Source organism: Pseudophryne corroboree, chromosome 4 (assembly GCF_028390025.1).
Source record: "Pseudophryne corroboree isolate aPseCor3 chromosome 4, aPseCor3.hap2, whole genome shotgun sequence".
Taxonomy (NCBI): domain Eukaryota; kingdom Metazoa; phylum Chordata; class Amphibia; order Anura; family Myobatrachidae; genus Pseudophryne; species Pseudophryne corroboree.
This window is the reverse complement of record NC_086447.1, coordinates 386,807,149-386,830,191: the sequence shown is the minus strand read 5'-3', so window position 1 is coordinate 386,830,191 and position 23,043 is coordinate 386,807,149. Positions and strand designations below refer to the sequence as shown.

The 23,043-nt window shown below is 45.7% G+C and overlaps 1 protein-coding gene across 3 annotated transcripts in view; it reads right to left on the bottom strand.

The window, feature by feature from the left end:
- AGPAT5 (1-acylglycerol-3-phosphate O-acyltransferase 5) overlaps window positions 1-23,043 on the bottom strand; it is a 167,478-nt gene that overhangs the window by 61,493 nt on the left and 82,942 nt on the right. For all 3 annotated transcript variants that reach the window (XM_063916682.1, XM_063916683.1, XM_063916684.1), the window contains 2 exons: window positions 12,072-12,162; window positions 3,097-3,258 (listed from right to left, as the gene is read on the bottom strand). In XM_063916682.1, coding sequence (XP_063772752.1) covers window positions 3,097-3,258; window positions 12,072-12,162 — 253 coding nt within the window. The remainder of the gene's footprint in view (window positions 1-3,096; window positions 3,259-12,071; window positions 12,163-23,043) is intronic.

Below are 23,043 nucleotides of genomic sequence, written 5' to 3'. Positions count from 1 at the left end.
GATCATGTAACGGATGTTCCCAGTGGATTGTGTATATGTCTCAACCTCGTCGACACTGGAGTCAGACTCCGTGTCGACATCTGTGTCTGCCATCTGAGGGAGCGGGCGTTTTTGAGGCCGTGATGGCCTTTGAGACGCCTGGGCAGGCGCGGGCTGAGAAGCTGGCTGTCCCATAGCTGTTACGTCATCCAGCCTTTTATGTAAGGAGTTGACACTGTCTGTTAATACCTTCCACCTATCCATCCACTCTGGTGTCGGCCCACAGGGGGCGACATCCCATTTATCGGCATCTGCTCCGCCTCCACATAAGCCTCCTCATCAAACATGTCGACACAGCCGTACCGACACACCGCACACACACAGGGAATGCTCTGACTGAGGACAGGACCCCACACAGCCCTTTGGGGAGACAGAGAGAGAGTATGCCAGCACACACCAGAGCGCTATATAATGTAGGGATAAACACTATCACTGAGTGAATTTTCCCCAATAGCTGCTTGTATAAACAATATTGCGCCTAAATTTAGTGCCCCCCCTCTCTTTAACCCTTTGAGCCTGAAAACTACAGGGGAGAGCCTGGGGAGCTGTCTTCCAGCTACACTGTGAAGAGAAAATGGCGCCAGTGTGCCGAGGGATATAGCTCCGCCCCTTTTTCGCGGACTTTTCTCCCGCTTTTTTATGGATTCTGGCAGGGGTAATTATCACATATATAGCCTCTGGGGCTATATATTGTGATTATTTTGCCAGCCAAGGTGTTTTTATTGCTGCTCAGGGCGCCCCCCCCCAGCGCCCTGCACCCTCAGTGACCGGAGTGTGAAGTGTGTACGAGGAGCAATGGCGCACAGCTGCAGTGCTGTGCGCTACCTTGGTGAAGACTGAAGTCTTCTGCCGCCGATTTTCCGGACCATCTTCATGCTTCTGGCTCTGTAAGGGGGACGGCGGCGCAGCTCCGGGAACGAACACCAAGGACGGGTCCTGCGGTCGATCCCTCTGGAGCTAATGGTGTCCAGTAGCCTAAGAAGCCCAAGCTTGCTGCAAGCAGGTAGGTTCGCTTCTTCTCCCCTTAGTCCCTCGTTGCAGTGAGCCTGTTGCCAGCAGGTCTCACTGTAAAATAAAAAACCTAACATATACTTTCTTTCTAGGAGCTCAGGAGAGCCCCTAGTGTGCATCCAGCTCGGCCGGGCACAGAAATCTAACTGAGGTCTGGAGGAGGGGCATAGAGGGAGGAGCCAGTGCACACCAGATAGTACCTAATCTTTCTTTTAGAGTGCCCAGTCTCCTGCGGAGCCCGTCTATTCCCCATGGTCCTTACGGAGTTCCCAGCATCCACTAGGACGTCAGAGAAATTCACAGTTTTATAAACTCCACCTGGCATGGTCATGAAAAGATTAACAATTTAAATGTGCAGTTTACCTGCTATTACAAAAAAAGAAAATAGAACTGAACTATGTTAAAACTTTAAACCATTGCTCAGCAGTGTTTCTTTAATTCTGTAATAGAATAAATAGGGTATGTTCTCGGGCTGAGCAGATGGCTGACCAATACTAGTCTTGTCAGCAAATTTTTGGGTCTGTGCTGACATCGTTATTTTGCAGTGTGTACCTATGAATGTTAATGTCCTCCAAGATCAAGACCAATGTTAAATGCTATAAATTCAACATGTAATATAAATGGAAAAAAATATTTATGTGAAGAACAAGTCATTTACTTTAATATAAATGGAAAAAAATATTTATGTGAAGAACAAGTCATTTACTTTATGTATCAAAAGATAGTACGAAGTGTGATATTTGCTGTAAAGGCACATCATAAAAAGGTATTTGCACCTAAAGCTTTCTGTGTAAAAAACACATCTACTGGCAGAAAAATAATCTCCTCTTAGAGACAATATTTTTCAAATCATGAAATCCTTCTCAACACATCCATAAACTTAAGCCTTATTCCAAACACACAGAAAAATTGGCAAAGAAACATACATTGTATACTTTTTTTTTGTACAGAAGAGGAACCTGAATATGGTCAATAGAGGCAATAGTTTAATAGAGATAATAACTCAAAAAGAAATTAACGTCACACAGTCAACTGCTCATTCTTGAACACATTTGGCATTCAAACACAGAGTGATGTATCTTATTTAGAAGACACTTTTAAACTGTTTTAGTAAAAAGGATTTACAACTGATTACACAAACCAGATCTTTTCTGTAAAAGGATTAAGCTCATGTTAGAGACTATAAAATAAGGATTAAAACATGCAATCATAAATCAGTAATGCAAAGCTAAAGGTCTACAGTACATACCTAACGTGGCCCTTCAATGTACAGTATGTACTTTAGATTGTGTGTAGTGTAAAGTAGTATTGGAGGTGTCATTATATGTGGGTTAAATACATCCATTTTTTTCAGCTTTAAGAAAATAGATGCTTAATATCCTGACACTATGCAGTGTAACGGACAACTATTGTTATAGTCATTGGTAAATGTAGCGCAGGTGTGAGAAAGTCAGCACTGATGTGGGCACATTCATCCAGAAACAATTAGACAACAGGCAGTTGAGGTTTACATTTTTTAAATTGGAAGTGTTTACAAGCTGTTGTGCTGCTGTCATACTTATAGTGAATGGATCCTGGGGTTGCAAGTGGGTAGGTGGTTAAATTGGTAAAGGGGCTGAGAAACTCAATTTACAAGACATGGTAGGCACACCTGCAAATACCAAAAATATTCTGGTAGATCAACAACTGCTAATAAAGTGTTTCCTATTGTGTGTGCGTGGTAGATCATTTAGAGTGTAAGCTCCAATGGGACAGGGACTGATGAGAGTGACTATACACTATGTACAGTCTAGTGCTTTGTAGTATAGCAGTGCTATGTACATAATAATGCAAATTAAATTCCAAGGAACAAAATAGCATATACATATTGGTACATCAAGGTTGAATTTACAAACAATGTAACAATATCCTATGTTGCCAAACCCCAGGTTGTCTAGTAATACTACTAATATGGAGATGATGGGGTATTGAGATCATAGCTTTGGTGCAACCACTGGTAGATGCTAGATAGATAGATACAATAACAATATGATAATTAGTAAATACCAGGCATGGAAGGTGCTTCTTTCCTTTGTCCATTCTGGGTAGTGGTTCCTTCATAGGCAACTGTAACATCATACACAGCATCTAGGTAGTCCTGCATTGTCTCAATTGCCACATGAGTCGCCTTCACACGTGGAGTCAGCACATGTTTCAGAACTGGCAGTCCTAGGATGACATATTAGAATTTTACAATTGGCTATATATCCGGCAGAGTGTGTAATACTACACATATACAACAACTTGAAATGTCAATTCACTGCACAGCCATTCATCTGGTGTGCTTGCAAAATATTTTTACTTTACTGTATACAGTATGTGCACTTTTAACTTAAAGAGAATGTCCAAGCATACTACATATTTAATGGTAAATACTTCCTCCCGAAGATTGGAGTTTAGTATCTAGGACTCCTGCTATCAGTAAAAGACCCATCCAGTTGCCTGCACAGCTCATTATTCTGTTACTTGGTCACCAAATGCTCCATCAGAGTCACCACACTTACTACTCCTCAGTAACTTGCACAACTCAGTAGGGACAGAAATTTAGTTGCAAATTATCAGAGATTTATTAATTAATAATGGATTTTACATCAAATCTAGCAATCTAACCAAGTTACATGACTACTTCATTGGCATAGAGTGAAGAGATGCATGCTGTTAATTATTCACCTCTAACGACTATAGCACATGCAACTGACAGCATACAGTCGTGGGAATGGTGTTTAAGTACCCCGAAGTGCTTATTCCACCTAGATATGCAATCAGTAAAATTAAACAGATGCAGACATGTTTGTGTTCTAGATGATAACTGAGTTACTAAGCTTTTGCTGTCACTTGAAGGTTGTTTGAGGATAAGCTTATAAGTTTCATGGTGTATGTTAAGCCATAAGATAAACGCACTGACTTTCAAACTAATTCTCTGTAAAATCCTCTATGAATTTGCTAATTTCTGCGAGTGTGGCTTCTGAAACAATTTTTAATCATTTATATCTGGGCACATAAAAGCACAGATCTGCTTTGACTCTATGATATCCTGTTTGAAATAGTTCAGTACATTCCAAAATATAAAAGACTTCAATACAGACGAAGTATACCAGAGTCCAACAACAATGGCTGTAAGAATGTGTGTGTTCTTTAGCCAAATATACTGCTGGAACAACACAAAGTTACTTGAAATAAGATAGTCCTTGGCCATGGAACTATAAACCTTCTTGACAACTGAAGCACGTTTATGGTTAATGTACAAAGAAAATGATACTGATCTTGTATATGTTTACCCAAAACAAATATATTTAATGTTCACCATCATATACATACAATACTGTATATTCATTTTTCTGGAGTTCCAGTTTGGAGCTCTCATAGAAAAAAAATTGCCTTTCAGCATTATCCTACTACACTAGGAATGAGAATATACAGTAGCTAGTTTGGTAAATTGAATACAGAGTAAAAAAAATATTATGTGTGTGGTGTGTGCATATATTTTTTTTTACCTTTACTTGTAGTAATTTAAACCTTTAGTTTGTTGGACTTTCTAGAACGAAAGACTATGAATATGAATGATAGGGGATCTGATATAACTTACATGTGTGGCAAACTCAGCCACATGAACTCGATGGACAAATTGTCCTTTTTCAACCTTGGATACTATGTTACATCTCCACTTGCAGCTGAGTGGTTAATAAGTGCACGCTCACACGTAGTCTAAGTGTTCTGAGGGAGTATCCGAGATATGCAATCTGAACTGAGGACTATTTAGAGATTCATCTTATTTCAGATGGATCTCCTGTACCAGGTACACGGCTTGTGCAAGTGCTGATAGTAATGACGGCTTTCATAAGCTGAGATAAGTGCGGTGTGGCCAAATAAATGTGAGCAACTCAGAATAAGGCTCAGTGTGTCAAGTGCAGTACAGAAATGTCTTACATTTTTTTTGCCATCAGATGTCACTGAGAGAGAATCATGCTAATGAATGAAATTGCTGCTACATATACAGTACGTATACGCAAAGCGTTATGAATCAAATTACTGTGAAGTTGGAAAAGAGGAGGGGGGAGATTGAAAAACAAGTCCCCCATAAAAACACTTTTAAAAAATCCAAAAACCCTAAACCATCCACTATGAATGAGCACACATGATTAAAGCTGAGACACTTATTGATAAGTGTTTAATGACATGTGCATCTGAAGTCTAAGCAGAGGAACCTGTAAATGGCAGTGTTCAGCTTTTCGGCATCAAGTTTTTTTCTGCAAGTGACTGGCAGCTCCCTCATCTCAGACAACAGATACTGCTGATGAGGCCCTGTCGCTCACTGTAACCTGCTGCTCTCACCACAACCTAATATGTACAATGATTCAAACCAAGTGATTACCAACATTTTTGTAAGTAGCATCACAAGAGCTGGCAAAAGATTTTGAACGCCAAAACATTAGATATCCGCATGGGATCAGTATGGAATCCAGGCGGTCAGGAGACAGACGCCGGGATCCCGACAGCCAAGATCCCAGTGGCGAGCGCAGTGTGTCCCCTTGCAGGCGCGCTACGCTTCGGGCCCGGTGGCGACCGAAGGTCACCATGGGGTTCTATTCCCCCTCGGGTGGTGGCATGGACCACCAATCAAGTGGGGGAACTACCTGGCAGTCGGGACTCTGACAGCAGACATTCCAGCTAGTGTTGTGATTCCGGCATTGGTATCCTGACCGCCGGGATCCAATTCTGCGGTCAATTGACTGCCTCCCATCTGCATATATAGCACGAGTACTATTCTGCACCATGCATACGGTTTTACATTTGTATATTACCTGGAAATGCTAATCACAAAACAAATTATTACTATATACTTTTTCATTAAACATGAACTAGATTTCCCCTTCATACTACCATGAAACGGAGTATGAAACCTGCACAGAATTAATGAATCGTGACATTAACAAATATGTACTTCAACATTGTAAGAAATTGTTAGAACTAAAGATATTCCTCATTAGACTGATTGCGTGGGAACAATCTCTTATTATGTAAACCAAACTTCTTATTTGGAAATCTGTGAAACAGCACAAAGCTCAGCAGAGCCTAAGGGCTGTTACACACTACCCAGTTTACACCGGATGGCAAAAAGCCGGACAAACTGTGTCCGGCTTTTTGCCATCCGGCAGGGTCTTTCACATACACAACGGTTTCAGTCGTGTGTAATGCTGTGCGCAGGCGCTGCAGCAGCGGCTAAAAAAAAAAAAGATTTTACTCACCGGTAAATCTATTTCTCGTAGTCCGTAGTGGATGCTGGGGACTCCGTAAGGACCATGGGAATAGACGGCTCCGCAGGAGACTGGGCACATCTAAAGAAAGATTTAGGACTATCTGGTGTGCACTGGCTCCTCCCCCTATGACCCTCCTCCAAGCCTCAGTTAGGACCTGTGCCCGGAAGAGCTGACACAATAAGGAAGGATTTTGAATCCCGGGTAAGACTCATACCAGCCACACCATATAACACGTGATAGGAACCCCGGTTAACAGTATGATAACAATTGGAGCCTCTGAAGAGATGGCTCACAACAAAACCCGATTTTTGTAACAATAACTATGTACAAGTATTGCAGACAATCCGCACTTGGGATGGGCGCCCAGCATCCACTACGGACTACGAGAAATAGATTTACCGGTGAGTAAAATCTTATTTTCTCTAACGTCCTAGTGGATGCTGGGGACTCCGCAAGGACCATGGGGATTATACCAAAGCTCTCAAACGGGCGGGAGAGTGCGGATGACTCTGCAGTACCGAATGAGAGAACTCCAGGTCCTCCTCAGCCAGGGAATCAAATTTGTAGAATTTAGCAAACGTGTTTGCCCCTGACCAAGTAGCTGCTCGGCAAAGTTGTAAAGCCGAGACCCCTCGGGCAGCCGCCCAAGATGAGCCCACCTTCCTTGTGGAATGGGCTTTTATTGATTTAGGCTGCGGTAATCCTACCGCAGAATGCGCCAGCTGAATAGTGCTACAAATCCAGCGCGCAATAGACTGCTTAGAAGCAGGAGCACCCAGCTTGTTGGGTGCATACAGGATAAACAGCGAGTCAGTTTTTCTGACTCCAGCCGTCCTGGAAACATAAATTTTCAGGGCCCTGACTACGTCCAGCAACTTGGAATCCTCCAAGTCCCTAGTAGCCGCAGGCACCACAATAGGTTGGTTCAAGTGAAAAGCTGAGACCACCTTCGGGAGAAACTGAGGACGAGTCCTCAATTCTGCCCTATCCATCTGGAAAATCAGATAAGGGCTTTTTCAAGACAAAGTCGACAAATCTGAAACCCGCCTGGCCGAAGCCAGGGCCAACAGTATGACCACTTTCCACGTGAGATATTTTAATTCCACAGTCTTAAGTGGTTCGAACCAATGTGATTTCAGGAATGCCAAAACCACATTGAGATCCCAAGGTGCCACTGGGGGTACAAAAGGAGGCTGAATATGCAGAACTCCTTTGACAAAAGTCTGAACTTCAGGCAGTGAAGCCAGTTCTTTCTGGAAGAAAATCGACAGAGCCGAAATCTGGACCTTGATGGACCCCAATTTGAGGCCCAACGTCACCCCTGCTTGCAGGAAGTGTAGGAATCGACCCAGTTGAAATTCCTCCTTCGGGGCCTTCATGGCCTCACACCAAGCAACATATTTCCGCCAAATGTGGTAATAATGTCTTGCGGTGACATCCTTCCTGGCTTTGATCAGGGTAGGGATGACTTCCTCCGGAATACCCTTTTCCTTTAGGATCCGGTGTTCAACCGCCATGCCGTCAAACGCAGCCGCGGTAAGTCTTGGAACAGACAGGATCCCTGCTGCAGCAGGTCTTGTCTGAGCGGCAGAGGCCAAGGGTCCTCTGCCAGCATCTCTTGAAGTTCCGGGTACCAAGCTCTTCTTGGCCAATCCGGAACCATGAGTATGGTTTTCACTCCTCGCATTCTTATTATTCTCAGCACCCTGGGTATGAGAGGTAGAGGAGGAAACACATAAACCGACTGGTACACCCACGGTGTCACTAGAGCGTCCACAGCGATCGCCTGAGGGTCCCTTGACCTGGCGCAATATCTTTTCAACTTTTTGTTGAGGCGGGACGCCATCATGTCCACCCGTGGTCATTCCCAACTGTTTACCCGCATTTGGAAAACTTCTGGAAGAAGTCCCCATTCTCCCGGGTGTAGGTCGCCCATCGGAGAATCCTTGTGGCTTCTCCAATCGCCATCCTGCTTCTTGTGCCGCCCTGTCTGTTTACATGGGCGACCGCCGTGATGTTGTCTGAATGGATCAGTACCGGCTGGTTCTGAAGCAGGGGCCTTGCTTGGCTTAGGGCATTGTAAATGGCCCTTAGCTCCAGAATAATTATGTGAAGCGAAATCTCCTTGGAAATTTCTTCCCTGTGTGACTGCACCCCAGCCCCGAAGGCTGGCCTCCGTGGTCACCAGGACCCAGTCCTGTATTCCGAATCTGCGGCCCTCTAGTAGATGAGCCCTCTGCAGCCACCACAGCAGCGACACCCTGTTTCTTGCCGACAGGGTTATCCGCTGTTGTATCTGTAGATGGGACCCGGACCATTTGTCCCACAGGCCCCACTGGAACGTCCTTGCGTGGAACCTTCCGAATGGAATTATGCTTCGTATGAAGCTACCATTTTTTCCAGGACTCGTGTGCTTCCACTGGAAGAAACACTCTTTTCTGGTCTGTGTCCAGAATCATTCCCAGGAACAGAAGACGTGTCGTCGGGACCAGCTGTGACTTTGGAATATTGAGAATCCAGTCGTGCTGTTGTAGCACTTCCCGAGAGAGTGCTACCCCTACTACCAACTGTTCTTTGGACCTCGCCTTTATCAGGAGATCGTCCAAGTACGGGATAATAAAAACTTCCTTCTTGCGAAGGAGTATCATCATTTCGGCCGTTACCTTGGTAAAGACCTTCGGTGCCGTGGACAACTCCAACGGCAGCGTCTTGAACGGATAGTGACAGTCCTGTACCACACATCTGAGGTACTCCTGGTGAGGAGGGTAAATGGGGACATACAGGTACGCATCCTTGATGTCCAGGGAGACTCTGTAATCCCCCTCGTCCAGGCTCGTAATAACCGCCCTGAGCGAATCCATCTCGAACTTGAATCTTCTGATATAAAAGTTCAAGTATTTTAATTTTAAGATGGGTCTCACCGAAACGTTCTGTTTCGGTACCACAACCATTGTGGAATAGTAACCCCTTCCTTGCTGAAGGAGGGGCACCTTGACAATCACTTGTTGTGATTATAGTGTTGAATAGCCACCAACACCGCCTCCCTGGCAGAGGGAGGTGCCGGTAAGGCAGATTTTAGGAAACGGCGGGGGGGAAGAACGTCTCGAACTCCAGCCTGTACCCCTGAGATACTACTTGAAGGACCCAGGGATCCATGTGAGAGAGCCCACTGGGCGCTGAAATTTCTGAGACGGGCCCCCACCGTACCCGGGTCCGCCTGAGCAGCCCCAGCGTCATGCTGTGGACTTACCGGACGCAGGGAGGACTTCTGCTCTTGGGAACTAGCTGTGCGCTGCAGCTATTTCCTCTACCTTTGCCTCTCGGCAGAAAGGATGAGCCTCTAGCCCTCTTGCTTTTCTGGGGCCGAAAGGACTGTACTTGATGATACGGTGCTTTCCTTTGTTGTGGGGTAGCCTGTGGCAAAAAAGTCGATTTCCCAGCAGTAGCTGTGGAAACGAGGTCTGAAAGACCATCCCCAAACCGTTTTACCCCCTTATAGGGCAAAACTTCCATGTGCCGATTCGAGTCGGCATCGCCTGACCATTGCCGAGTCCATAACCCCCTTCTGGCGGCAATGGACCTAGCGCTTATTTTTGATGCCAGCCGGCAAATATCCCTCTGTGCATCACGCATGTATAAGACCACGTCTTTTATATGCTCTATTGTCAGCAAAATATTGTCCCTATCCATAGTTATTTTCCGACAGGGAATCTGACCACGCAGCGGGAGCACTGCACATCCATGCCGAAGCAATGGCTGGTCGCAATATAATGCCCGAGTGTGTGACTATATCTTTCAGGGTAACCCCCTGCTTTTTATCAGCAGGTTCCTTCAGGGCGGCCGTATCCGGAGACGGTAGTGCCACCTTTTCTGATAAGCGTGTAAGCGCTGTATCTACCCTATGGGGTGTTTCCCAACGTGACCTATCCTCTGGCGGGAAAGGGTACGCTGCCAATAACCGTTTAGAAATTATCAATTTCTTACCGGGGGAAGACCACGCTTCCTCACACACCTCATTTAATTTCTCAGATGCAGGAAAAACTACTGGTAGTTTTCTGTCACCAAACATAATACCCTTTTATGTGGTACCTGGGGTATTATCATAAATGTGTAATACATTTTTCATTGCCTCAATCATGTAACGGGTGGACCTATTTGGAGGGTACACTAGTCTCATCGTCGTCGACACTGGAGTCGGTATCCGTGTCGACATCTGTTTCTGCCATCTGAGGTAGCGGGCGATTTTAGAGCCCCCCATGACATTTGAGACGCTGGAACAGGCACAAGCTGAGTAGCCGGCTGTTCTGTGTCGTCGACCTTTTGTGTAAGGAGTTGACACTTTCACGTAATCCTTCCATAAGTCTAACCACACCGGTGTCGATCCCGCAGGGGGTGACATCACATTTACAGGCATTCGCTCCGCCTCCACATCATTATCCTCCTCATACAGGTCGATACAGCCGTACCGACACACAGCATACACACAGGGAATGCTCTGACAGAGGACAGGACCCCACAAAGCCCTTTGGGGAGACAGAGGGAGAGTATGCCAGCACACACCAGGGCGCTATATATCACAGGGATATCACATATAAAGAGTGTTTTCCCTTATAGCTGCCTATATATATTGTATACTGCGCCTAAATTGTGCCCCCCCTCTCTTTTTAACCCTTTCTGTAGTGTATTGACTGCAGGGGAGAGCCAGGGAGCTTCCCTCCAACGGAGCTGTGAGGGAAAAATGGCGCCAGTGTGCTGAAGGAGATAGCTCCGCCCCTTTTTCGCTGACTTTCTCCCGCATTTTTATGGATTCAGGCAGGGGTTAAAAAGCACCTATATAGCCTCTGGGGCTATATATGGTGCCAGTTTGCCAGCCAAGGTGTCAGTATTGCTGCTCAGGGCGCCCCCCCCAGCGCCCTGCACCCATCAGTGACCGGAGTGTGAGGTGTGCATGAGGAGCAATGGCGCACAGCTGCAGTGCTGTGCGCTACCTTGGAGAAGACAGAAGTCTTCAGCCGCCGATTTTCCGGACCACCTTCTTGCTTCTGGCTCTGTAAGGGGGACGGCGGCGCGGCTCCGGGAACGGACGACGAGGTCGGGTCCTGTGTTCGATCCTTCTGGAGCTAATGGTGTCCAGTAGCCTAAGAAGCCCAAGCTACCACCACTTAGGTAGGTTCGCTTCTTCTCCCCTTAGTCCCTCGATGCAGTGAGCCTGTTGCCAGCAGGTCTCACTGAAAATAAAAAACCTAACAAACACTTTCTTCCTAGGAGCTCAGGAGAGCCCCTAGTGTGCATCCAGCTCAGCCGGGCACAGAAATCTAACTGAGGCTTGGAGGAGGGTCATAGGGGGAGGAGCCAGTGCACACCAGATAGTCCTAAATCTTTCTTTAGATGTGCCCAGTCTCCTGCGGAGCCGTTTATTCCCATGGTCCTTACGGAGTCCCCAGCATCCACTAGGACGTTAGAGAAAAAAAAAAAGTTGTGTGTGAAAGCTCCGCTTCACACACACGGTTCTCTGCCTACAAAGATGGCACGGCCCTGGCCAAGCAGCCGGACCTTGCAGTGTATATTACCGGTTGCAACCCAGTCCATCTGGCTTTTTTCCCGCCTGGCAAAAGCCGGCGAGTGTGTAACAGCCCTAAAGATACATTGTACTCAGCCAGATAGAAATTGTCACAGTTGTCAGAAGATACTTTTTGCACTGGTGGTCATTTTATTGCAGCTTACCTTCTTTCATGGCAAATGCTTGACTATCAGCAATAACCTTCGGTATATCAGGATTGTATCGTGTTCCTTCTGGGAAAATTACAAGGTACATCTGTAAATAAAAAGCAAATCAAGGCTAAGGCTTTTCTTACAAGCCACACAAATACAAATGTCATGCAATATGTACAGTCTACACACTGACAGTTTTGTAAGACACAGATTAAATCTAAAGACATCTTCTGACCGCATTTAAGTGTCCCAGGCCCAAAAGCAGAAATGAATGTACTACAGCAAGCCTGATCTGCGCAAGCTGCTCTAGTATTAGCATCACCTCTCGCACCTATTCAGTCACTAAACCTTTTCTGCTGACAAGCAATGTTCCTCTCCAGCTATTTTTGCACTTTAAGAAAGGATGAGCCAAGAATTCAGTTTATACCTAATCTTCCAACCTCGTTCTAGCTTCCCAACAGCAAGTTTAAGTGGTATAAAATGACTTTACATACAGCAACATAGAGTACTCTCATCCCTCACACCCTGTCTAGCCGACCAATCTTTGAGGGGTTTTATCCCTGGGGCTCCTCACATGCAGCCTTCTCTCCATGAGCTGTTGCTCCAGGAAAATACTCAAATAGTGAACAAATCCCCTCCTAAGTGGAGGAAGGGAAGGAGGAAGCATTAATACCGAATGACTGGCGTGGACCACCGCCCGAGTGGGAATTCTGTGTAACGACCGGGATTCCGACCGCAGGAATTCCCTTGGCTGTAGGGATTCCAGCGCCAGTATCCTGACCGCCGGGAAACTAACTGCTTCCTGACTGACCAATAGACTCACTAAAAAAGGGAAAAACCAAAAGGTCAGATAAAGAAAGGAATCTCAGAAGACATTGAATTATTTCTACGAAAATCTTATGCATGTAGATGGGGTACCAAAAGCAGAAGGTATTTTGAATTGACACTAGACCAACAACATTGACTATGGAAAGCTTTACAATTCTCACCTTATAGTACTTTAACACTTATGTACATCTTTATGAGATCTAGAGAAATATCTTTGTTGAGCACTGCAGTTCACAAAAATGTTGGAACGCAGTGTTCTCAGATGGATTTAGGATTTAAAGGCAAGTACAAAAATACCCTGTGAAAAAAAGGCATCCGCCATAAGCTTTCAAGATGGGACCCACCATTCTGGAGTGCACAGCCACCGGCACAGTGGATATCCGGACTCCAGGTCGACACCAGTAAGTTCGACACCACTTAGGTCGACACACCTTATGGCGACACCTGAAATAGGTCGACATAGACAAAGGTCGACTTGAGTTTTTCACATTTTTTTTTTTTACTTTTTCATATTTTACGATCCACGTGGACTACGATTGGAACGGTAATCTATGCCGATCGGACCGGTAGCGGAGCGAGGCACCTTGCCCGAAGCATGGTGAGTGAAGTGAGCCATGCGAGGGGACATGGTGCACTAATTGGGGTTCCCGGTCACATTACGGAGAAAACTACACCAAAAAACGCCCATAAAAAACTCATGTCGACCTTTTCCCATGTCGACCTATTTTAGGTGTCAACCTTGAGCCAGACCTGACACAGTGATAGCGGTGGCCAGTCCATGGGGCCAGGTGGTCTCCTGAGAGAGAATACTAGTCCTGAGGTGCAGACAGAAATCCACATAAAGTAGTGTTCCATGGGGCTTGTCACAAGTGCTGGGGGCACTGTAACTGCAGCGACTAATGCAATGCATTAGGATGCAAGAAAGGGGCTGTCGCAGGAATTAAAGAGGGCGATTCAATGGGTTGCTCAAAACAACCCTTTAGACGAGACATTATATATATATATATATATATATATATATATATATATATGTAGTACATAAACAATTGAATTACCCCTATGAAGTATATGGTTAGCTAAGGAATTATAGACCCAACTGAATACTTAATTTGTAATAAGAAAAAAAGTTAGAGATTTTCAGTTGCTGTATGGGCAGGTGACTGATTTACATCTGCAGAGCACATACAGCAAAGAAACCAGTAACGTACACTCACCTATGTCCCTTTTTCAATGCTACTTGTTACTATGGTTTACAAACCAATATTTCCTTTTTTTTATCCGTTTGACAAACAGATCCTGATTAGTGAATGAAAACATCAAAGTAAAAAGGTCAATATACTGACATTCTCTCAAAAACAAAGTTTTTGAACCTGTAATTCTTTGTAAAAAAAAAAAAAAAAAAAAAAAATTGTTCTTGGTACGGAAATCCTTTGTGGTTGTGATTTTTACAGATCTACTGGAGTGAGTCTATTTTCTACAAAACATTAACCAAGCTCCTGTTTATTCAGATATAAGCACACCTGTCTTTTACTTTGTTTGCTGCTGTAAATTCACACCCAAGAATAGGATAATAGGATCACAATAGACAGCTATCGTGAAATGGCAAGTGTATACTGTACATACAGGGCCTGGTTCTGATATGGAACTAAAGCAACAAAAAAAATAAAAAATTGAAAAAAGCAACCGGGAACACAGGCAAAACCAGGTGGGGCAGATAGATGTAACATGTGCAGAGAGATTTAGGGGCAATTCAATTGTTTCTGCACACCCGATCTCCAGTCTAACGAGATGGCAGATCAAGGGGTGCTATTCCAATGTTTTTTTATTGCCCATGTAGAGCCCAAACAGACTGGATTTAGCAACATAACCCAGATAAACACGTCTAATGTAATGGGCACAATGCAAAAAGTGCTGTGTGGGAAAACAACGTATTTTTCGCACATTTAAGCATGCAAATGTGCCTGCAGGTAATCGCGCCCGAACAGAGCAACAATTGAAATACTTCGTCAGGTTCCATCTAGTGGCAGAAGAGGGGAAAAACAACCAAATTCCTCCGCTAGATTTCGGTGAGGTACGTCCAAACTGAAATCTAAATTACAGTGTAAAGGAGTCTAACATTTGAGGGTTACACGCAAAAACAGCCAGTATTTACCTGCACAGAAAAAAATCTAAAAGTATTAGCTCCCCTTGCATTGCAACTAGGGAGGCCAATCCCGGGCCATTTTTTCAATCCCGGGTATCGGGATTGAAAAATGGTCAATCCCGGTTTTCCCGGGATAGGCTTTCAACTGTTTCCGGCCATCCCCCACTTCCCTTCCCACCTGCCCTGCAGACATTAAAAAAAGTACAAACCTGCACAGCTGGGTATCTGGGTAGGAGGAGGCGGCGGGGTAGTGCAGGGGAGCCGGTGGTTGAGTGCAGGGAAGCCGGCGGGTAAGTGCAGGAGGAGCCGGCGGGTAAGTGTGGGGTAGGCGGGAGGAGGCAGCGGGTGAATACCGCCGTACCTCCTGCTCTGCGGCTGCTGATAGCGCAGCGTGACCTCACAGGCCCAGGTAACGCTGCGCAGCGGGAGCCGAGAGGAGGGAGCCGGGCAGCGTCTGAGCATCCTGAGGACGCTCAACGCTGATCCCTCAATCCCCGGGATTGGAGCTTCCAATCCCAGGATTGAATCCCGGACGTTTTTTGGGCCTAAATCCCGGGATCCCGCTGATCCCGGGATTGGCCTTCCTAATTGCAACTATGGGCTCAATTCAATTCTGAGGGAGTTGAATAGCACCGAGAATTAGCTCACGGGGCTATTCAATACAGTGCAATGGTAAGTAGGAGAATGCCTCTTCTTCCAGACTAAACAGTGTGTTTTGCCTAGAGTGATGCTGTTTCCGCCGTGCTAAGGGCAGAAATCTGCATCACGCCGGCACTTATGTCAGATTTCTGCTCACACCCCTCCGGCGTCACAGCACACTGTATTGAATAGTCCTGGGAGCTAATTTCTTGCACTATTCAACGCGCATTGTATTGAATAGAGCCCAATGTTTGTTTCAGATACAGTTACTTGTTTTTTGCTTTACTTCCAAAGTACAGACTTAAAATAAAAATTAACAATGAACACTGTTGCTTCAATATTAGTTGACCATCTTTTTGTAACATGTCTTAATAAGAACCTCCAACATTAGCTAAAAGTATATTACATGCTTCATTTGAGAGATTTTTTATTGTGCATTAAACAGAAAGCAGCAGCAACATAACTTGGAATAAACCTAGATATTTCATAATTGGGTGACAATGCTGTCACGGAATCCCACATAAATTGTATGGTTCTGATCCTTTGGGGGGGCGTGGCCTGGCTGTAACCCTGGGCAGACGTGCAGCAGCAGGGCTCCTGCATACTTAGCCCCAAAAGCCGTTTTCCTGCTGTCCCCTCGGGTCCGATCGCCCCCCTGAGGCCTGCCCACAGCTGAGGGTGAACTACAGTGCTGAGTGCCCCTACGGGCTTTTCCGGCGGTGCGGCCTACCTCTCGTTTTGAAGCCGGGGCCTCGAGTTTGGAGACGGCCCGGCGGGAGGCTCCGGCCCGGCCGCGGTGAGACCAGTGCGGAGCCTTGTGGACGTCCCTCACCCTCCCAACGAAGCAGAGACCTTCCTTGGACTTTCAGGTACCTCTCCATCAGGGGGCATCCTCCTAAGGGTCTGCAATTGCCAGATACAGCACTGTGACTCCCTGCCTGTCCTTGCTGCGGCGGCCATTTTAATCCTCATCCACCAGCACATACTGTCTGCATAGAGACTGAGATCTTCCACAGCAGCCTGGCTTGTGTTATCTCATCTCCATAAATTCACTTCACACCCAGTGCTGCTGCAATACTTTAGCTGCATCCACCCTCAGCTGCTCCCTGTGGTGCCTGGTGTTTATATGCATTTTATGACTGATACCTGCAAATTTGTCTCACAGCCCCTGCAGCTCTAATGCTTTGAATTTAGCCTTTGCTCCATGCCATGACCCCCTGAATCACCCGCATACAATGGGGTCTGGTGGCTGATGACATAGCCCGGGACACTCGTACCACAGCGGGGACTCAACAAGTCGGATATGGAGTGCTTCTGATCCACCTATGTGACTTTCCTCTGTTTCACTGTATATTATTATGTATAACATCTGCTGATGGGGAAAACTAAGAAGGGAGAGAAATCATCTGCAGTTAAGAAATCTGGTGACAAGTCCCTACAATCGAATTTGTTTCGCTATCTTCAACCGGACATTGAGAGTGAGGACACTCGTTCACCATCCTCTGTTTCTGGCTCTCCTGCCGACACCGGAGGGATGGCGGGAGCCGACTCTTCACCATTGGACAAGGGGCCTGAAGCCTCTATGGCTGATGTTTTGACCTACTTGCATTCACTTCCTACTAAAAAAGATCTGCCTACCAAAAGAGACTTTTTGGATCTGGAACAAAAGATACGTGACACGGTCAAATCTGAGATCTCCGTACTTCAGGCAGATATCTCCCAAATATCCCACCGAGTGTCAGATATGGAAGACCACGTCGATGAAGTTTCCTCATTTCAACGGAAGCTCTGTGATACGGTCGCACTTCAGGCTCAGGAACTGAGGGCTCTTTGGCGTCGACAAGACGACATTGACAACAGAGGTCGGAGAAACAACTTACGCGTCAGGGGGTTGCCGGAAGATGTCCAAGGTCCGGGGATTGCGGACGCCCTTATCAAGATCTTCAATGAGATCATGGATGCAAAACCGGACAACACCATACTGTTTGATAGGGCTCACAGAGCACTGCGGCCGAAATGTCTTTCCTCTGAGGCTCCCAGAGATGTTATATGTCGTCTACACTACTATCACATAAAGGAGGAGATTCTTACTAAAGCCCGCAAATTAGATCGATTGGAATTCCATAATAATGTGATTCAGATATTTCCGGACCTGTCATGGTCTACGCTCCAGCAACGTAGATCTCTCAAACCCCTGACAGAGGCTCTTAAAGAGAAGGGTATACGATTCCGATGGGGCTTTCCCTTTAATAGGGAGGGAAGACAGGTTTTCCTACACACTTGGACAATTTTTGTTCTGCACTGTCTATACCTAAACCTGTCTTAACGGATTGGACTCAATCTTATCACCGTTTTGACCCTCCGAAGCCTCCAGCCCAGCGGACATCATGGACCCCGGTCAGCAACAGGAAACGGGGTTCGACTCGGTCACCTCCGAATCATGGCGAGGCTGGGACTTGATTTATAAAATTTTTCTTTCTCCTTAGTATAAAGTTGTTTGATAAAGCTTAGTTTTGAGCGGCTCTGCTTGGTCCTTCGATGTCTGGTAGAGCCAATCCTGGAGCACAACGCTAGGCCATTGCTCTTCGTCCACACCAGAGATTCTGCTTTAAAGTTTAATCACTTAGTGATATTACCTTTTCATGCTTCCACCCCTTCCCTTTCCCTGACACTCCTGCTGTTTGGATTTGTTGCATTCTATGGCCTTCTGTAAGATTTTTATTTTATTTTTTATTTTCAATTGTTTATGTGGAGATGCTTGTTCCCGCTGCGTTTACTACAAGGTGGGGGGACCCTTGTATGTATAATACTGAAGTCAGATGGTTGTTTTTGGAGTCTCCTTGGTTACGCACTGTTCTATTCTTGTCTCGGGGTTGTGTTGTCACTATTGTACCCCAGTTGGGTCATGTTTTGGCTCTTAAGTTGTGGGTATGACTTCCCTACGACTTAACGGCGGTGAAATTACCATTCTACAAGACGTAATATTATTGTCATATAGTTCTATGTTCTCTGTATTGGTTTTTCTCCTTGTGTTCTTCTTCTTCTTGCTCTTTCTTCCTTCCTCTTTTCTTTTGGTCTCTCCGCCTATCTCCATTGCAGCTCGAGGTACCCATTGCGATCGGACCCTGTCCCTTCCTTGCATCTTCGGTAAGTCAATGTTTCCTTTATTGCTCATTGTAGACAACAAATTCAGCCTTCTTAATGTCTTCTGACCTTAGGCTCTGTTCCTTCAACGTGAAGGGACTTAATATCCCCGAAAAGCGGTCCACCTTGCTACGGGAGTTATGGGCGGAGCGTATAGACATTGCTTTTCTCCAGGAGACCCATTTTAAAAGTCGAGCCTCCCCTAAATTAGGAAATTACTATTATACGCAGGTTTTTTGTAACAATAACTCCGTCAATAAATCTCTGGGGGTAGCGATCTTAGTTGCACGTCGGGTCCCGATGACAGATGTTTCTCACCTAATTCTGGAAGAAGGTCGGTGCCAGGTTGTTAAATGCACAATATATAACCAGGTTTATACTCTTGTTAATATATATGCTCCTAATCAACGCCAAAGACAGTTTTTCACCAAAATACTGCGACAAATAGAACCCATTAAAGAAGGGCGTCTGATTGTGGGAGGCGACTTTAACTGGTCCTTGGACCCGGGGATAGACTGTTCTCCTTCCCCGACTAGACGGTTGACACGTGATCACCGCCGCGTGAGCCGACTTCTTCGTGAGTTTCAGTTGATGGACTTGTGGAGAACTCAACATCCGACAGGGAAGGATTACACTTTCTTTTCTTCTCCTCACACTATGTACTCACGCCCAGACTACTTCTTAGTTGAGCATAGATTTTTACACTTATTTCCTTCAAGCGCAATTGGGCACATCACATGGTCAGATCATGCCCCAGTATATATCTCTGTTGCGCTTTCACCAGCCCCCACCACACCAGTAGTACTACAGGTACCAGCGGGCCCGTTTTTCTCCCGCATGCTGGTACTTGTGGTTCTCCAAGTACCAGCTTGCGGGGGAGGCTTGCTGGGACTGGTAGTACTACTGGAAAAAACAATATTCTTGTCATTTTACTCAAGGCTATCAGCCTCCCATCCGCAGCCATTGGATGGGGGGGGGGGGGGGACAGCCTCGGGCTTCACCCCTGGCCCTTGGGTGGCTGGGGGGGGACACCCCTTGATTGAAGGGGTCCCCACTCACAGGGTACCCCGGCCAGGGGTGACTAGTTGGATATTTAATGCCATGGCCGCAGGGCGCTGTATAAAAGTGACCCCCGGCTGTGGCATTATCTGTCCAGCTAGTGGAGCCCGATGCTGGTGTATAAAATACGGGGGACCCCTACTCTTTGTCCCCCGTATTTTTTGCACCAGCATCAGGTGCAGAGCCCGGTGCTGGTTTTAAAAATACGGGGGATCCCCTGTCAATTTTTACCCCGCATTTTTAGAACCAGGACCAGCTCGAAGAGCCCGAGGCTGGTTATGCTTTGGAGGGGGGACCCCACGCCATTTTTTGCCGGGTTTTTCCCGTTTTTTTAATTCGCGGCAAAATCCGACAAATCGGCCGTTTTTCGCCCGCGGGACTGTCGAATCCGTTTTTCATTGAATATGGTGAATTCCGGCAGCCACCTGCCGGAATTCACCTGTCGAATTGTGTCGAATTAAAAAACGGCGATAATTTGCCGCGATTCGCCGTGAATTGCATATACCCCTTAGTCTACGAATGGAACGACAGCTTCTGCTATATGAATACTTGTATTACATGCAATTCCATTGAGCTGTAAACTGTTATCTCTTTATTAATAAAAACTCAATTTGCAAAAATAAATAAATAAATAAATAAATTGTATGGTTCTGGCATATATCAGTGCTTTTGATAAGTTGCCCTGCTTAGATCACAGAGCTTGCTAAACCGTATTGTTAGGGATCACAAACTGAAGGGTTAACCATTATGCAATACACATATTTCACATATTTGAGAATAGTGCATTACATTTAAATGTGACTGTGGTGTTATATTTGGAAAATGTGTCAGTCATGTCCTTCCCTTTGATATGAAAGCGATCACAGAAATTAATGTTCACACATAACTTCATTTAACACAAGGCGAAGGTCAAGCCAAGGCAATAGTTTACGCTATTTAAGGAATCAAAGAATAATAAATGATAGTTTGTTCCTGTACTTAAAATATTACTTTAACACTTGACAACCAAAATGGCCTTCATGGATGCATTAATCCTTACGGGAAATACTATTTCATATTACAAATGATATATATATATATATATATATATATATATATATATATATATATATATGCCAAATGTAAAGCCCTTTGTTGCTAGACTACTCCCAATAAGCAACATTTCCACTATTTTACGTCCCAACAAATCTGATTTACTGAAATATTAGGAAAAGTAAAACAACTGGGATTTATCAAATGTCGCCACTGGTAAATAAAGCCAACAAAGCCGAGAAATCACTATGACATGAAGAATAAAAGTAAATTAATGTGAATAATTTAGCTACAGTCTTCAGAGGAAGTCGTGGGAAAAGTCATCTGGCACAACCATTTTTCAGTGACAAAATGCGGTATTTCGACAAGCTGAATTGACAAAGTTGCACTTGTAACACATATCACAAATATTAAGCCATCATTTTTATCAGCAGTCAATTTTATTACGTAGACTAAGCAGCAACTTTCCATAGGGAGGAGATTGGCAAATTAGGACGTGCATCAATAGATATCTAACAGACATCTATTCAGTAAGGTGAATTGGTCCTCATAAACCAAAGGTTATAAGGTAACAGAGAATATCTACAAAGTTCCAACTGATGATTGAAGAAATATGCAAACAAAAGTTCAGAAGCAATTATGTTGATAGTATGGGTTGGGGCTGGGATCCGGCGCTCGGGCTCCTGGAGGTCAGCATACCGACCCTGGGATCCCAGCAGCAGAATGCCGGGATCCCGTATGGCGGTCACATGACCGCATCCCGTTAGTATATATGGAGCATCATTTTGACCCCAAAACAATAATTAGTGCAATCCACATACCGTCAGCAAAGTTAGTTTGATAAAAGCAAAGTTTACAAAAACCCTTAGGGTCTCATGTTCAGGAAAGTTTATATTGATGTATTAAGCCATCGCAAGTCCCATGCAAATTAATGTTTACTGCTAAATAAAAAAATGTGCTCAAGTTATGGTCACTTGCAGTCTGCGGGAAGCAATGAAGTCACTCGCCATTGCTTGATAAAAATGTGACCACATATACGTATCCTCAGATCATGGCAAATAATAGTCCCATTTACCATGCCACGTACTTTGTTACACCAAAACAATAATCTCATGTATAGAGTATGCTATATGTCAGAGGCGGCCAAAACGTCGATCGCGATCTACCGGTAGATCGCGGAGCTCTCACCAGTAGATTGCGATCCAAGTGTAACCTGCTGCCTCTGCCCGGAGCGTTCCCAATGATGCATTGCGCGGGTGACGTCATGACGTCAGCCGCGCAATGCGCGATTGGGAACGCGATGTGAGGAGCCTGTGCGCCTGCTGGATCTGGGTTGATCCAGTCAGCGCCAGTGGCAGCAGGACAGCAGCAGCGGCAGGAAGCGGGAGCAGGATCCAGCCAGCGGGGAGACAGCGAGACAGCCAGCGGGGATCCAGCCAGCTAAAGTAAGTATATCTGGCACTGTGGGCACATGGCACTGTGGGGGCATATGTGGCACTGTGGGGGCATATGTGGCACTGTGGGGGTATATCTAACACTGTGGGGGTATATGTGGTACTGCGGGCATATGTGCACTGTGGGCATATGGCACTGTGGGGGTATATCTGGCACTGTGGGAGCATATGTGGCACTGGAGGCATATCTGGCAGTGGGGGCATATGTGTATCTGGCACTGTTGGCACATGGCACTGTGGGGGCACATGTGGCACTGTGGGGGCACATGTGGCACTGTGGGGGCACATGTGGCACTGTGGGGGCACATGTGGCACTGTGGGGGCACATGTGGCACTGTGGGGTCATATCTGGCACTGTGGGCACATGGCACTGTAGGGGCATATCTGGCACTGTGGGGGCATATGTGGCACTGTGGGGGCATATGTGGCACTGTGGGGGCATATGTGGCACTGTGGGGGCATATGTGGCACATGGCACTGGGGGCATATGTGGCACATGGCACTGGGGGCATATCTGGCACTGTGGGCACATGGCTTTTTATACCACACCCCTTTTTGTTATACCACACCCCTTTTTGTGGCGCACGCCTGCGGCGCGCAAAATTATCCCTCATGAGTAGATCACAAAAGCTTTTCAGCTTTCAAAGTAGATCACCGACTCCAAAAGTCTGGCCACCCCTGCTAT